This window comes from Colletotrichum karsti, assembly GCF_011947395.1.
Source record: "Colletotrichum karsti strain CkLH20 chromosome Unknown Scaffold36, whole genome shotgun sequence".
Lineage (NCBI taxonomy): Eukaryota > Fungi > Ascomycota > Sordariomycetes > Glomerellales > Glomerellaceae > Colletotrichum > Colletotrichum karsti.
The window spans coordinates 61131-75272 of record NW_024065936.1 but is presented as its reverse complement, the minus strand read 5'-3'; the positions used below and the strand labels follow the sequence as shown (position 1 = coordinate 75272).

General features: G+C 58.3%; 5 protein-coding genes across 5 annotated transcripts; 2 read left to right on the top strand and 3 right to left on the bottom strand.

Moving 5' to 3' along the window:
- Nucleotides 1-595: 595 nt before the first annotated feature.
- On the bottom strand, nucleotides 596-2705 carry CkaCkLH20_09794 (uncharacterized protein; the record flags this gene model as incomplete). The annotated part of the gene is made up of 2 exons (XM_038892509.1): nucleotides 596-2337; nucleotides 2408-2705. 2 exons carry the CDS (start codon nucleotides 2703-2705, stop codon nucleotides 596-598), a joined length of 2040 nt encoding a protein of 679 aa, XP_038742076.1.
- Nucleotides 2706-6049: 3344 nt separating this feature from the next.
- Nucleotides 6050-6920, bottom strand: CkaCkLH20_09793 (60S ribosomal protein L43; the record flags this gene model as incomplete). The annotated part of the gene is made up of 4 exons (XM_038892508.1): nucleotides 6050-6113; nucleotides 6175-6371; nucleotides 6457-6596; nucleotides 6782-6920. The coding sequence occupies 4 exons, from the start codon at nucleotides 6918-6920 to the stop codon at nucleotides 6050-6052; spliced, it is 540 nt and encodes a 179-aa protein (XP_038742075.1).
- Nucleotides 6921-7721: 801 nt separating this feature from the next.
- Nucleotides 7722-9456, top strand: CkaCkLH20_09792 (saccharopine dehydrogenase; the record flags this gene model as incomplete). The annotated part of the gene is made up of 5 exons (XM_038892507.1): nucleotides 7722-7776; nucleotides 7854-7997; nucleotides 8272-8617; nucleotides 8685-9250; nucleotides 9302-9456. The coding sequence occupies 5 exons, from the start codon at nucleotides 7722-7724 to the stop codon at nucleotides 9454-9456; spliced, it is 1266 nt and encodes a 421-aa protein (XP_038742074.1).
- A 1171-nt stretch (nucleotides 9457-10627) lies between these two features.
- CkaCkLH20_09791 (sporulation protein rmd1) lies at nucleotides 10628-12248 on the top strand (the record flags this gene model as incomplete). The annotated part of the gene is made up of 3 exons (XM_038892506.1): nucleotides 10628-11728; nucleotides 11776-12127; nucleotides 12175-12248. The coding sequence occupies 3 exons, from the start codon at nucleotides 10628-10630 to the stop codon at nucleotides 12246-12248; spliced, it is 1527 nt and encodes a 508-aa protein (XP_038742073.1).
- Nucleotides 12249-12574: 326 nt separating this feature from the next.
- Nucleotides 12575-13516, bottom strand: CkaCkLH20_09790 (hmg box protein; the record flags this gene model as incomplete). Its single annotated transcript, XM_038892505.1, has 2 exons — nucleotides 12575-13168; nucleotides 13226-13516. 2 exons carry the CDS (start codon nucleotides 13514-13516, stop codon nucleotides 12575-12577), a joined length of 885 nt encoding a protein of 294 aa, XP_038742072.1.
- Nucleotides 13517-14142: the final 626 nt, after the last annotated feature.

Genomic DNA, 14142 nt, shown 5'->3' with positions numbered 1-14142 from the left:
GAGTAAAAAGCAGTCTTTTTCGCTAGCAGCGCCTGCATCTTTCCTACTGGGATTCACTGTTAGATAGATACTGCAAACATTTCAGCTCCACACACCGCTGGTTGCTGAAAATCTCGGTCCAAGCTGGACCCGGAGTGAGGATTTCTCGATGGATTTTCCTCGGCTCACAAGCCACGCCTTGATTTGGGCGCACTCTTCGAATTTTTGCTCTGCCCTCTTGCTCTCTCGCTAGGGTTCACGTGTGCTAACTGTGCCCAAATCATAGTCGGTCACGACGTCAATTATACGCTCATAGGCATTAAGTTCGTCACGTCCGTCCATTCGTCATTCGTCATCTATCTACAGTACATGAGAAGCTTCTGCTGCTTGTCTCGAGTTCCGTCCAAAACAAGTGCCTCAACATTTGGGCAATCGAGTCATGCGAGACCCCCTAAGATACAAATCGGGTCTACCCTAGTCGAGAAAAAAAAAAGAAGCAATCGGTCCCAAGCCGAGAAAAATTCAAAGCCACTTTGATGAAGTGTTGGGTATCAAACCGCGTGGTTCGCTGCCAAACACCATGAACGCCAGATGCCCATTCCGTTCGTGACTTCGATCAAGCCTTCAGATTCTCAACCGCACGGGCCACCTCCTTGGCGGCTTTCTTCTCCCACGCCTTCCGGGCATCCTCGTCGAGGGCCAGGGGGTCGCGCAGACCCTCGTACAGCTTCCGGGAAACGTCGCGGTTGATGTCTGCGTACTGCTCAGACGTGAGCTCCTTCGCGTGGTAATGTGGCCTCAGTGCGGCCCGGACAATGCTGCTAATTCTTTCCTTGGTTTCGAGGGTGATGGCGGGTCGTGTGGGCGACGAGTCTTGCGACCGCGAGAGGTTGGCTCGGTGGCGCACAGGTCTCTGAGGTCGGGGTTGACGGATCTCGGCGCCGTTCGTACGGCTGTCCGAGTCGCTGCTGTCACCTCCCGAAGCTCGAGTCGGCGAGTAGTTCGCCTTGGGGAATCTTGGCTCCACGTAAGAGCTCAGAGACAGCGTAGGTGAACTAGGCCGGGGGTGGGGTGGCGGTGTGAGGGACAGCGCCCGGGGAGAGTTTCGTGAAGATGGTGAGGGGGATGTGACGGGAGACGAGGGGTCGACACCAGAGCGAGTGCCGAAATAATTCCGCGCGGTCTCGTCCTCCGACGGTGCGCTCATCTCGACCTCCTTGAGCAGCGAAGAGAGGAACGAGGGGCCGGGCTCCGTGTTGATGGGCGACTGAGGGCGGCGAGACGCCGCGTTCGTCGTGCTGTGAGCGACAGGCCTCGACGCCAATATCGTTACAGGCGATGACAGGGCCGGTGGCACGGAGGTGGGGGCGGAAGCTGACGCTGACGCTGAAGGCGAAGCTGATGATCCAGACGCCGATCCAGAGGCCGACCCGGAGCCAGAGGCGGAGGCAGACGCCTCTCCCTGCAAAGGCAGGCGGCGAGTGCGAGGGCGCTTCAGCTTACGCTCGGGTTCTTGTGCGGGCTCCTGCGGGGAAGCCGTGACGGATCTCGACTTTCGCTTCCGGGTGTTGGGGGTGGCCTCGGTCTCACGAGCCCGCTCAAGTGCACCCCAAGCACGCTGCTCCTCTCTCGTCTCCGGGGCTGGCGGCGGTGGCGGCTGCGCCGGCTCGACGGGGACACCGTCCAGACGATGGCCAACAGTAGGCCGAATATTCCGAACGAAGACGTCTCTTGCGCCCATGCGGCTGGCGATGCTCATACGCTGCTCCCAGTCACGATGCTCCTGCAGCTCGCGGATCTGCTCCCTCTGTGCCTGGGCACGGCGGAAGCTCTGGAATGCGTCGTCTTCCTCGTGGTTATCGAGGTCGATTTCGGTGGCATCATAGATGCGGCTCGCAATGCGGTCCCAGGCGCCTTGCCACTCGAGAGACCTAGCCTCGCGCCTGGCGTTTCTGGCCTGAAGTTGGGTGCGCAGGAAGCCCCGGCGGGCATAGACATTCCGTCTGTTGGAGGGTCGTGCAGCCTGCGCGATGGCCTGCGAGATGGCCTGGGCTTCCTGCACCGAGCCCTGGGAGATGCCCGCGGGACGAGGTCGGCCCGCGCTGTTGTCGGAACACTCGAAGCAGAACCAGTATTCCGTCTCGGGGATCTCAGGCAGGCCGATGCAGTGCGTGTGGTAGGCGGCGTTGCAGCCGTCGCAGAGGAGCAGGACGTCTTCGTGATCCGAGGACTCGCAGACGGGGCATGCCACGCTGGGCTCCGATTCTTCGTCTTCGGGGTTCTCTTCGAGCCAGCGGTGGATGTCGAATTCCTGCTCCTGCTTCTTATCCTGAACGGCGTACGAGTCGACGGCAGGGCCTGTAAATTCTCGAGTTAGTCGCTGTTGTCGCGGTGGTGAGGGTGGTGGGATGGTTCAGGCGATACGTACCGTTGAGCTCAGATGATAGACTGACCTCATTGAAAGGCGTGCGGCAAATGGGACAGGTGTTTGAGTTCTTTGCCCAGCTCCTGATGCAGCGATCGTGGACTACATGGTTGCAGCCGACGAGAGTAGCGATGTAGTCGTTTTCGTCTTGGAGGATTTCAATGTCGGAGTCGATGCGTTGGTAGACCTGTTGTTTTGTTGTTGATGGTGCTGTAGGTCCCGCCCCGTTTGCACCGTCCGGCTGAGACGAGGGGGGCTGCAGCGACTCCAGGCATATGATGCACTGATCCGGCTCAGTCATTGTGGCAACTGTGGTAGTATCGCTTGGAAGTTGGTGAATTCATAAAATTCGTAGGAGGGAGAGGCCAATATATGGCTATTGAAGTGCACCAAAGTTCACGTCGAATTTGGCTGTTTTTGTTCTCTGCAAAATGTTTACGGTTTGCCTTGTCGTCGGGCGTGGACTGACTGACTGGCAGTGAGGTGGGCGGCAAAGATGGTCGAGTCGCAGTGGTGGTGGTGGTGGTGCTGGGTGCTGGGTGCTGAGGTGACAGACTGGTAGTGCTGGGAGCACACGCTGCTGCGCTGGGAAGGGTTTGTTGCTGAAGAGTGGAAAAGAGGAAATGGAAGGTAGGTGGGTAGGTAGGCAAGCAGGCAGAACAGACAGACTGACTGACTGACGGAGCAAGGTTGGTTTTGGTGCCGTGTGCTATGTTTCTGGCGGGAGGGAACTGTCAGCCGGTTCGGGGATGTTTCGCCGCTGGAACTGAAAGGGAAACCAAAAAATAAAATAAAAAAGAATTAAGAGCTGCTGGGAGAGCCCCCCCAGTGCGAGAGGAGACGAGATTCGCACTTCTGAGGCGAGGGTAACCGCAGGTGCCAGCTGGCTGACAGGTGTACCGCGGTATCAGTATCGACGTGCGTGATGGACTTCTCTCTGCTCAGAACTGGAATTGTAGGAGGGAAAGTTTGGAGAGCCCAGAGCCCCCAAGCGGCTTTTTGCGAGCTTAGCGCAGACCTGCAGCTGGACTCCAGCGAGGCCAATCAACGACGGGACCGGCTTCATGCACCAGTGCGCCACACATCGCAGACCGCAGACCGCAGACCGCAGACCGCAGGGCCAGAGACCGTGGTCCTGCGGTCTGGAGTCTGGACAGGGACCTCATGGCCTGCCTGCCACCACCGCTGGACGTCCTTCTCATCGGACACTAACCCACTAGGGCCGCTGCAAAAGCACATACCCCCAAGGATCTCTGCATCGATGCATCAACAGCGGCGGCAAGTCAACGGCGACGAGCAGCAGCACCTCGCTCACTCACTCACTCTCACCTCACCTCACCTGGCCAAACACCAAGGTGCGCAGTAACGCAAGTCATGAGTGAATGGGGCACTGCTCCTCGGCAACCTCACCAATCGGGCAAGTCAGGAAGCGCGAAGCAAAAAGAGAGTTGATACGTACCTAGACCTGCTGGACTTGGCGGCAGACAACTGGAACTGGAACCACCCCAGACGGCGACGGCGAGGCGTTGCGTCGTGTTGCGTTGCGTCTGCCGGGCCTTTCTCCTCTCGGTTTCCTAGCTCTTTTGGCACCTCTCTGCTTCTCTTGGCCACCCTCCAAGACGGAATGAACTGAGACTGGGGGACGACGAATAGAAGGTGGTTGGAAGGGGGAAAGAAAGCAGTGGTGGTAGTAGTGCTTGTAGCAAGCTAAGTGGGCGAGTCAACCACCTTGAATGGGTGCGCTTGTGCGACGTCAGTTGGTCAGGTACCTCGAGCCAGCTGAGCGCGAGATACGGATACCTTGGGTAGGTATCTATACGCCGCAAGGTGAGATGTGTGCAGTGATGTTTAGTCTGTTCTTCTGCGTGATGCGTCTGGACTCTGGATCGAGGCGACCTGAGAGTGAGATCGGGGTGTGCGCGCGCGAGTGAGGCGTTTACGTCAGACACTCCTGTCAGGTGTAATCCACAACCCAAGGCGGTGCCTCTCGACGTAAGGAGGTGGGAGGTGGTATTCCGGGTTGAAACGCAAAGTCGGCAACGGCAGCCCGGGACAATAAGGGGTGACGGCCAGAATGGAAGGGTTGAGAACGGGTTGTGGAACAATGGGCAGCAGTCGAATCGAGGGCGGAACGAGAAGATGGCTGAAGAGGAAAAGCCGGGGCGCAGGGTGTGAATACTAACGTCGCTGGAATGGGTCAGGTCGACCGTGAAAGTGCCATTCTCCGCTTCCAAAAATGGGATCTTCTCATCAATCATGGGGGAGACTCGGGAGTTGGGGGCGGGCGTACGTGCGGGACATGGAAAGCCACAGCCTACTTTACCGTGAATTAAAGCCAAGGTAGACGCGGATAACGACGATGATGATGATGCTGATGCTGCCGCAGTACGCAAGGTACACGTGAGACCTTCACGCCCCTCGACTCGTTCGCCCGCGGAAAGGGTTGCCCACGAGATTGGCTGGTGGGTGCTGGCTCGCTGCGTCAGGTTGCGACCCCAAGCCCCCAGAGTCCGTCTCTTCCTTGGTGCGCCCGAGCGAACTTCGAACTTGGCTTTTTTGATACCGGTCGCCGGCCGCTCGTTCCCGGCCACCACGAAAATCAGCGTGAGTCGGGATCCCGTCTTTCCCTTGCCTTGCAAATTGCTCCAACACCGTAGCGAGGGTTCGAAAGGGACGACGGGCAAATTGAAGCGGATGGCCCGCGTTTTATAACCCATGTGTCTTTGATCGTGGACGGCCCATTCCGCAAGGGGAACGACGGCCCCCCTCAAAATTGCCTACTTTGCGTACCTCATCTCGACTTACGAACGTTTCGTCTCCTGATTTCCTCACCCTCGGCCTCTTTGATTAGGCGTCCCTCGTTGTCTCTTATCGGAGAACAGGGACGTGGTGAAAACGAGAACACACCGACTTACATGGTGCGAACCCGCCGTGTCTCTGGTGTCCTCTTTTCCATCGTCGTAGTCACGCGTCTCATTGGCCGCCTGACCCTGCCAGCTGCGTGCGCGCCTTGTAAATCCAGGGCACCTGGATGACTCAATATCCGATCCAACGTGGCAGCGCCCTACGTACTGTGTGCACTCGTTTGTCTGTCTCGGCAATACTCTAATTCGAGGTGTCAACTGTGGGCAAATAGGGTCACCGGTAGCCTCGCGTGAGAACCTTGGTGGGACGATTCGCCTCGGACGCAGTCCAATGCAGGCACCCAGCGGGACGTGGTGGCCTGGCCTGTCTCGGTTGGGCACAAAAGCGTCGAGGCCTGCCAACGCGTATGTAGCCTCGTGGATGCCTCTTTATGACGAGCAGTGCAGATCGCCGTATCGGACCAGTCGTGACCACGCGGCTGGGTGACGGGATCGATGACTCTGTCCATGCCCAACTCCACTCTCGAACCCCAACCAAGGTGTTCATCACTTCACGGAACGACTTGCCTCGCAGGCGTGCAGACTCATCAGGACGTTAGCGCGGGAGGGGACGTTGCTGTACGTCAAGTTCTTTTCATTGCTGACCAAGTGGTCCCTCTGGCAGCTGACCGAAGACCCGTTCCGTTGTGGTCCGTCGTCAGGGTAGACATGAATATCCGGTTTTCCCATACACCGCCCGAAAATGCAAAGCAGAAGCCGTCCAACATCCTTCATCCCATCCTTAAACCTCGGCGATTTCCCTCAGACGACGGAGAGTAGAGCGCATGGCAGCGGCGGCGGGGGTGCTGGGTCTCGCGTTAGTGTGTGCCGTTCAGAGATCATCGCGACCTGGGGGGTTCAACGTACGAGACAGTGTAGGCACCGCCGGCAACGGTCTTCTTGCAGCCCTTGCAGTTCCAGATACCGGTGGAGTGGCGCTTGACGGTGGGCTTTCCGCAGAACGTGCAGGTGTAGGTGGCGTGCTGGGAGATTTCCATCTTCTTCACCTGCTTACGCAGGGAAGCACCGTAACGGGTACCGTACTTGCCGGTAACTCCGACCTTCTGTAGGGTTGTTAGCCATCTGCTGGTGAGGTCGGTCGGAGGATCATGGCTTCGTCAATATCCGTCATGCTATTGGCGAGTAGACGTAATTCCCGCAGAGCTTTCGACCACGAAGTGAAGAGAGAGACCGTCGAGAGGTTGAGCCAGTTGCGGGGTTGCGCATGACGTTCATCGTCCAAACTTGGCGCAAGAGGTTCAGAAGACGCTTCGGTGTTGTCGTCAATCCTGCGTCGTTGTCGGAATAGTTCTGTGGGAAGACTCGTCCCAATGCGCCATGTCGGTGTCGGCGTGGTCGTGTCGGTCGTCTCTCTCGTTCTGGATTCGTGGTCTGAAGCTCTCTCGGTCTACCGCTCAGTCGAAAGACTACTCTCTCCCCTTCCCCAAACCCTCGATGCCAGCTCAGGCCTCACCTTCCACTGTCACCAATGGAGCAAAACCGGACGTCGTCGAGGCGGGGTAGGGATATCCGAAGCATGACATGAATTCGACGAAGCCGGTCCTCCTGGGGGTTAATTGCAGACGGTCACGAACCTTGGTGCGCTTGGCCATTTTGTCGATGTGTTGGGGGAACGGGTTCGTTGACTTGAAGTGCGACGATGCGAGATTTGGATCCTCCCAAGGCGGCTTGCTCTAAAAAGTTTTGTGAGATGGTTTGAATTTCAGGGCTGGACTTCTGTGTGCGCGTGGCTGGGAGCACGGGCCACTCGAGAAAAAAGGCAAAACTTCGGCGGGTGTCTCTGCCCTTCGCCGGTGATGTCAAGGCTCCCTTAGCGAGGGCACGTGCTATGTCACCTGACCGGCAGCTGTCTCTCATCCCCCGCCGACGGAATCCTGCGAGGTTGCACCGGTTTCTGCCTCAAACGGAGCTTTCAATCAGTCCGGGAGATCGGCGTCACACGCTGTCCGCTCGGCCCTTCTAGGCCGGATTTGGAAAGCACAGCGTCCGGGTGGACGTCGCGAGGGGGGCGCTGGGGTGCCGAGGCAGGACGGGCGGCGGGCCAGATGCCCTTACGAGTCGATATCGCCGTATTGCTACACCAGAAGGTTTGCGCTGCCAACGGCCGCAGCGTGTGGAATGTGTCACCAATCGGTCCCCGCGAAACGGCCGCGGTGAGGGATCATCGTCTGCGTGCTGGAAAGGGGCCGGAAGGTCTAAAGGGATACCTACCTACCTACGGCGGGGGGTGCCACTTTTCGGTGGCGTGCCGGGATATGTAAAGAAGACGACGCCGCCGCCGCGCATGAACTCTTCGAGATGTCTGAGACTTTTAAGCACCTTGAGCGGCTGTGACCGTCTTCGTTCGTCTCCGTCTTCTCTTCGTTCAATACTTGTCGAGTGAAATCTCCAGGATGCCAATTAAGCAGCACGGCCGCCAGTACGATCTGGTCGTTTTCGGCGCAACGGGTACGTGCGAGTTGCTGTGTTAATGAAGCGGCGCTGTAGTTTGATGATACCGAGAGCGAGCTGACGTTCATCATTAGGATATACCGGGGCCTTTGTAACGGAGCACATCACGACGCATCTGCCATCCAATTTGAAATGGGCGGTTGCAGGCCGGTCGCAGTCCAAGCTTCGAGATGTCGTTGCAGAGTGCAAGAAGCTGAATCCTGATAGAGTGCAGCCTGGTAAGTCGGAGGGTTTTGAGTTCTTGTTCATATCAGATGAGTGTCTGATTTCCCCGGATTTCCTCGAGCCAAGCGTCTTGGACTTTCCTCCATCGTCCCTTGGTGTTTATCACAATGACGACTGGAAGAATGAGGATTGGACAATTAGACGGGTGTGGCGAGGGCAGTCGAATGAAAAGTCGAGGGGTTGCAGCCTTCATGCGGCTTCATGCGGGCTTGGCGAGCTTCTATTAGTGCCCATCAACAGCATACCGGTTGCTGACCGTCATCACAGAAATCGAGATTTGCAGCCTCAACGAAGAAGACCTCGAGCGCCTCGTCAAGAAGACATACATTCTCATCACCACAGTCGGGCCCTACGCTCAATACGGCGAGTACGCTTTCCGCGCCTGCGCCGAGAATGGCACGCATTACATGGACGTCACCGGCGAAACGCCCTGGACCGGCACGATGATCAACAAGTACGAGGGCGCGGCGCAAGAGACGGGCGCGATGATGTTCCCCCAGATCGGCATCGAGTCGGCGCCGCCAGACCTCGTCACCTGGTCCCTCGCCAAAGTCCTCCGCGAAAAGCTGCTGGCCAAGACGGGCGCGGTGACGGTCTCCATTCACCAGCTGGAGTAAGTGGTGGCCCCGGCCCTGAAACTTTGACAGAACGTCGCTCTAACGCCGAATCTTACGATATAGTTCAGCTCCGTCTGGCGGTACCCTGGCCACGGTTCTCGGCCTGTTCGAGTCATTCTCCATCGCGGAGGTGAGGGCGCAGCACAAGCCATACGCTCTCTCCCCGGTCCCGAACCGCAACAAGGTTCGGTCGCAGACGTCCTTCCTGACCAGGCTGGTGGGACTGCGCGACGTGCCGAACCTGGGACTGATGACCACGTCGGTCGCCGGCATGACGGACACGCCCATCGTGCAGAGGTCGTGGGGTCTCATGGCGTCCGTGGCCTCGCGGGAGAAGCAGTTCTACGGGCCGAACTTTTCGTTCCACGAGTACATGAGGGCGAAGAGTTACCTCCACGGTGTCGCCATCCACTGGGCGCTGGCGTTCTTCGGCCTGCTCCTCGCGACGGTGGCTCCGTTCAGGAAGCTGGCCAGAAGGTTCGTCTACGAGCCCGGCCAGGGCCCCGACAAGGAGTTGGCGAAGAAGGACGAGATCGAGTACCGTGGCATTGCTTTTGCGGACCCGGAGTCGAAGGCTGCGGGCTCTCAGGCATACTGCCGCGCCTGGTACACCGGCAGCATGTATTATTGTGAGTGCATTCGCGCATGGCTGGTATGTGAAGGAGTGCTGACTTGGACAGTGACCGGTATGCTGTTGGCCCAGGCCGCATCAACGCTGCTGGAGGACGATGTCGACTTGCCGGGTGGTGTCTTTACGGCCGCATGCTTGGGTCAACCATACATTGATCGATTGCACGATGTTGGCTTCAGATTTGAGACGAAGATCCTGGAGTAGCGGCAAGTCAACCGGAGAGGTGTGCGTCTCGTGTTTGAATAATAACGTTGTTTATGTGGCCCATTGTAATGACATGCGCAAGGTTCAACTCTCTTTGGATGGTGATTCGTGCAGAGGTGTGTGGAAGCAACAATCTGACTCGGCTTCGGTTTCCAGCTCGGGACCTGGATTTAAACGAAACTTTGTAGTAAACGATGATGAAGCCGTCCTGCTTGAGCCGCGGTAGACGGAATAATGTGATGTTCCGTGGCGTTGAAACAGCTCGATGAGTATTGTGAGAATGGTAGCGATCGACGCTGTCATCCACGTTCCTAGGCACTGAGTGTGGTAGCGCATGTTTGTCATGCAACTTGAGTTGCTCTAGCAGCGACAGCTGCAACCCCAGGTTGGCGCTTGCCAGGGGAGCTGCTGCGAATCAGGAGATGCGTTTATGTTCAGTCAGGTCATCGACCTCGCTGTTGAGCCCCTCACAGCTGTCAACACTATGAATGATGAAGAATTATGAGAGAAGTACTCCCATAATGATAGTGATGACAGGAGTAGCCACGGCGTCAACGACGGCTGCAGCAGACAATATTGTAAATAAGTTGCAAACCGGATGCTTTGAGATGCTGGCCAGCCCGTAACCTCCCATCCCGTCAATTGATAATACTTTACTATATAGATACTCATTGGGAATACGGTGTTGAGATGATGTGAGGCTCATCATGAGAACTGGAGACGTCAAGAGGAACACGGATCAGGGAGTGCCTCAAGGTCCTCAGCCGAAAAAGCAGCACCGCCAATGGACGGGTAATTAGCGCACCGAAAACAGCTTTCCCCGCAAAATACAGGAGCCCACAGCTGTGGCCGGCCCCTGGTACGGTGGAGGTTTGTGAAAACTGAGGACGTCATCAGACATGGTGCAAATCCAGCACCAGCCGGACCCAGCAGTTTTTGTGTCGCTTGCACAAGCAATGACCTCCCTCCCCTGGGCACCTTTGAGCTGAGGCATCTCCAGAATACCCTTGCGACATGCGATAACACGATCCGATCCGAGCACTCTCCATCATCCGGGTCTGACGACTTTTTTCGAGATTTCCTTTTTTGTGTTCTGTGATACCCCCCTGGAGCGAGAAAGACAGAAAGAAAAGCACGGAAGGAGGGAAAAAAATAAAGGAAAAGCTACGCGATGGATCAGACAACAACAACACCCGGCTCGGCCTCGGCCACCGAGAACACGCCACTCCTCCCGACGACAGAGAACCGCCCAAAGTCGTCGCGCACCGTCACCTTCAACCCGAACCCCGTGTCCAAGACGATAGAGCCCGAGCCGGACTTCCCGCGCCCGCGAACGAGCCAGAACGCCCTCTCGACCAGCCTCGGCGGCCAGAGCTCCGCCATCGCCTCCATCAACAGCAAGCTGCGCCGCCGCAACAGCCATGGCGCCGTCCCGAGCATGCCCGCGCAGCTGGTGCCCAAGATCGGCCCCCAGCGGAGCACCAAGAACGCGCAGAAGCTCAAGCTGCTGCCCGCCCCCGAGCTGGAGGACAGCCCCGACGAGGAGAGCGGGAGGGACGTGTACTCGCAGTACACGCGTATCAAGGACCCCACGGCACGGAGGGACGCCGCGCGGCTGGGCAAGGCGGACCGCGACAGGCTGCCCAGGGTGACGGCGTACTGCACGGCGAACAAGTACCAGATGGAGGGCCTGATGCGGTTCCTCAAGGGGCGGGGGAAGACGAGGGGCGCCAACCCCAAGCTGATTGACGAGTGCATCTACTCGGCGTACGACTACACCAAGACGGTCGAGAACAGACACGACCGCAGGGTGGGCGCGCAGCCGGACCCCGTGCAGGCGTACGAGAGGCGGCACTCGACGGGCGACGTCTCGGACAACGGCTTCAGCCGGGACAACCTGATAGACCTGCACTCGGAGGGCAGGCAGGACTCCGGGTTCGCCGACGGCTTCGACGGCGGCCACGAGAACGCCCTCGTCGAGACGAACCCCGACTTCGACACCCAGGTCCACACGCCCGAGGTCTTCCTCTTCGACTACGGCGTCGTCGTGATATGGGGCATGTCGCTGGCCCAGGAGCAGCGGTTCCTGAAGGAGATTGCCAAGTTCGAGACGGAGAAGCTGGCGCCGGACGACGTCGAGACGGAGCACTTCAACTTTTACTACACGCGGGAGTACCAGGCCCGCATATACAACGACTTCATCACGTTGCGGGACAAGCGGAACTACATGACCAAGCTGGCCATCTCCCACGCATTAGCACAGAGTGTCAAGGTGTGTCTCATTGCCTGCGTGTGCTCTACATCGCTAATCCGTCACAGACGTCCCTCTTCGAGGAGTTGATAGCTTCGACAGTCGACACATGTAAAGATATCCCCACACAAATCGCTCTCACCGGCAAGATCGCCCTGAGCCGGACCCAAATCAACATGCAGATTGGCGAGCTCTTCATTCTGCGTATCAACATCCACCTCAACGGCTCGGTGCTCGACACACCCGAGCTCTTTTGGGTCGAGCCGCAGCTGGAGCCGGTGTACCAGGCCGTCCGCAGCTACCTGGAGATGGACCAGCGCGTTGGTCTCTTGACGGAGCGGCTCGACGTCATCGCGGACCTGCTGGCCGTCCTCAAAGACCAGCTCAGCCACGGACACGGAGAGAAGCTCGAATGGATTGGTATGTCTCGTGGCAGTGAACAGATGACACGGACTAACACTGCACAGTAATTGTACTCATCGCGGCGGAGATCGTCGTCGCAGCCATCAACATCGTGGTCGACTTGTACGCATCGGATTAGTAACATGGATTATAGGCGCCGGATCTAGGTTCCAATTCGTGTTCTTTCAGGATGGGAAAATCAGGGATGGGAGGTAATCGACGTAGAGGACACACAGGACACCAAGGGGTTCAGTTGATCGCATAGAAAGGGAGCTTCACGGCGCTACAAAAGGGCAGAAAAGAGCATAAGAAAGCCGCAAGCGCTCCGTTCTAGGAGTCGATTATTTTATCTCATAGTGTACAAACAAACCATTCCTCTACCCGCCAAGTCCTGAACGCCTAGTAGTAATGTGCATCCCCCGGCTGGGGGAACAAGGGAACCCAACGGGACCTCCAACGGGACATCTAGTCGTCGGCCTTATCGTCCTTGTCGTCCCTGTCGTCCGCCGCAGGTGTATCCTCTGGTTGTTCCTGTTCCTCGGTGTCGTAGTTGGTCATCTCGACGTCCTCGTCCTGGGACGGCGCGGGTTGCGGGGTCTTGTCGCGGTCGTCCTTGGGCTCGGCGCTCTTGCTCTTGGCGGCGTAGGCGTCCTTCTCCTTCTGGTACTTGGCCATCTCCTGCTCGGAGCGGTTCTGGAACTCGTCCTTGTCGGCCTCGGGCAGGTCCTTCCAGCCGCGGGCCAGCTCCTCGTCGATGTTGACGTCGGCGTCGTCGACCTTCTTCTCCTCGAGGGCGGGCCGGCTGTCGGCGCAGTACATTTCGAAGGCGTTGCCGGGGCGCTTGGGGGGCTTCGCGACGCCGTTGGTGCGGGCCGAGGCGGAGGCCTGGGAGTCGCCTGCGTTCTGGGTATGCGAGAAGGTCTCGGAGCTCGGGGAGACGGTGGCGGCGTTCTGGCTGTTGGGGTTGGGGGAGTTGTTCTTGGCGGCGGCGGAGTCGATCTCGGCGAGGACGGAGGGCTTGCGGTGGCCGCGCTTCGTACGCAGAGGCTTCTCTTGCGGCTGAGATGGTGTCAGCAGTCTGCTTTGTCGTCGAGGTGGGCTTGGCGGAGGGCCTACAGTCGGTGGCGGGCTCGGGCTGCCGTCTGAGTCTTCCACGTTGGCGCTGGTGCGTTTGGACAGCTGCTCGAGGAGGAAGGCGCGCTCGATGCGCTGCTTCTCAATCTGTCGTCGGATGCGGGCGAGGCGCACGCGGGTCGCGTCGTTCTCCTCCTCGACCTCGAGGGTGCGCTGCTTGAGCTGGATGCATTTCCTCCGGTACGCCTCCTCGACGGAGGGAGGGAGGGAGGGCGGGATCGCTGAGAGGTCGATCGCGGGAGGATTAGCTCTGATGATCTTCTTCGGAGGCATTGTTGTCTCTGTTGCGACGACGTCCCGGCGGTAGCGCGGCTCGCGTTGTGTATGTAATTCGTGATGAGGATAAAACGGGGGACTCTTTTTTGGCTTTTTTTTAACGGGTAGGGGGGAGAGAGGAGTTGAGTTGCGGCGGGATGGAGATGGGGTTCGCAGCGGATGTCAAGCGGAGCTTTTGCGAGGGTGGCAGTTGATTGCTGCTGCTTGCTCGTGCTTGTGCTTGCTTGTATCGAGGGAGACGAACGTACCGGATTGCGGAGCCATTGGGGTTTTGTACTCGAAACAAGATTTTCGCACGAGCTGAGTGCGTCCAAAGGATGAAAGAAAGATTGAGTTGAAGCTTGCTCGGAAAAGTGAATCTGGACCAGACAGGTTGGAGAAAGTGGTGAGGCAAACGCGCGACCGTGATGGGCGATTGTCGTCAGGACTCAGAACCAACCGGCAAATCGCATCAGCGCCAAAGCCAGTGTCAGCGCCAGCTGGGACTGCGAGGCTGGCAGCTGTTGTCTCACAGCAGGGGGGGTGGACCACCGGCCAGGGGGGTGACCAAATAGCACCCACTACCTGCTATGGGGCCCGCCTGGAGGAACTGCGACCCTGGGGGAATGTCGTAGAACCGCGGC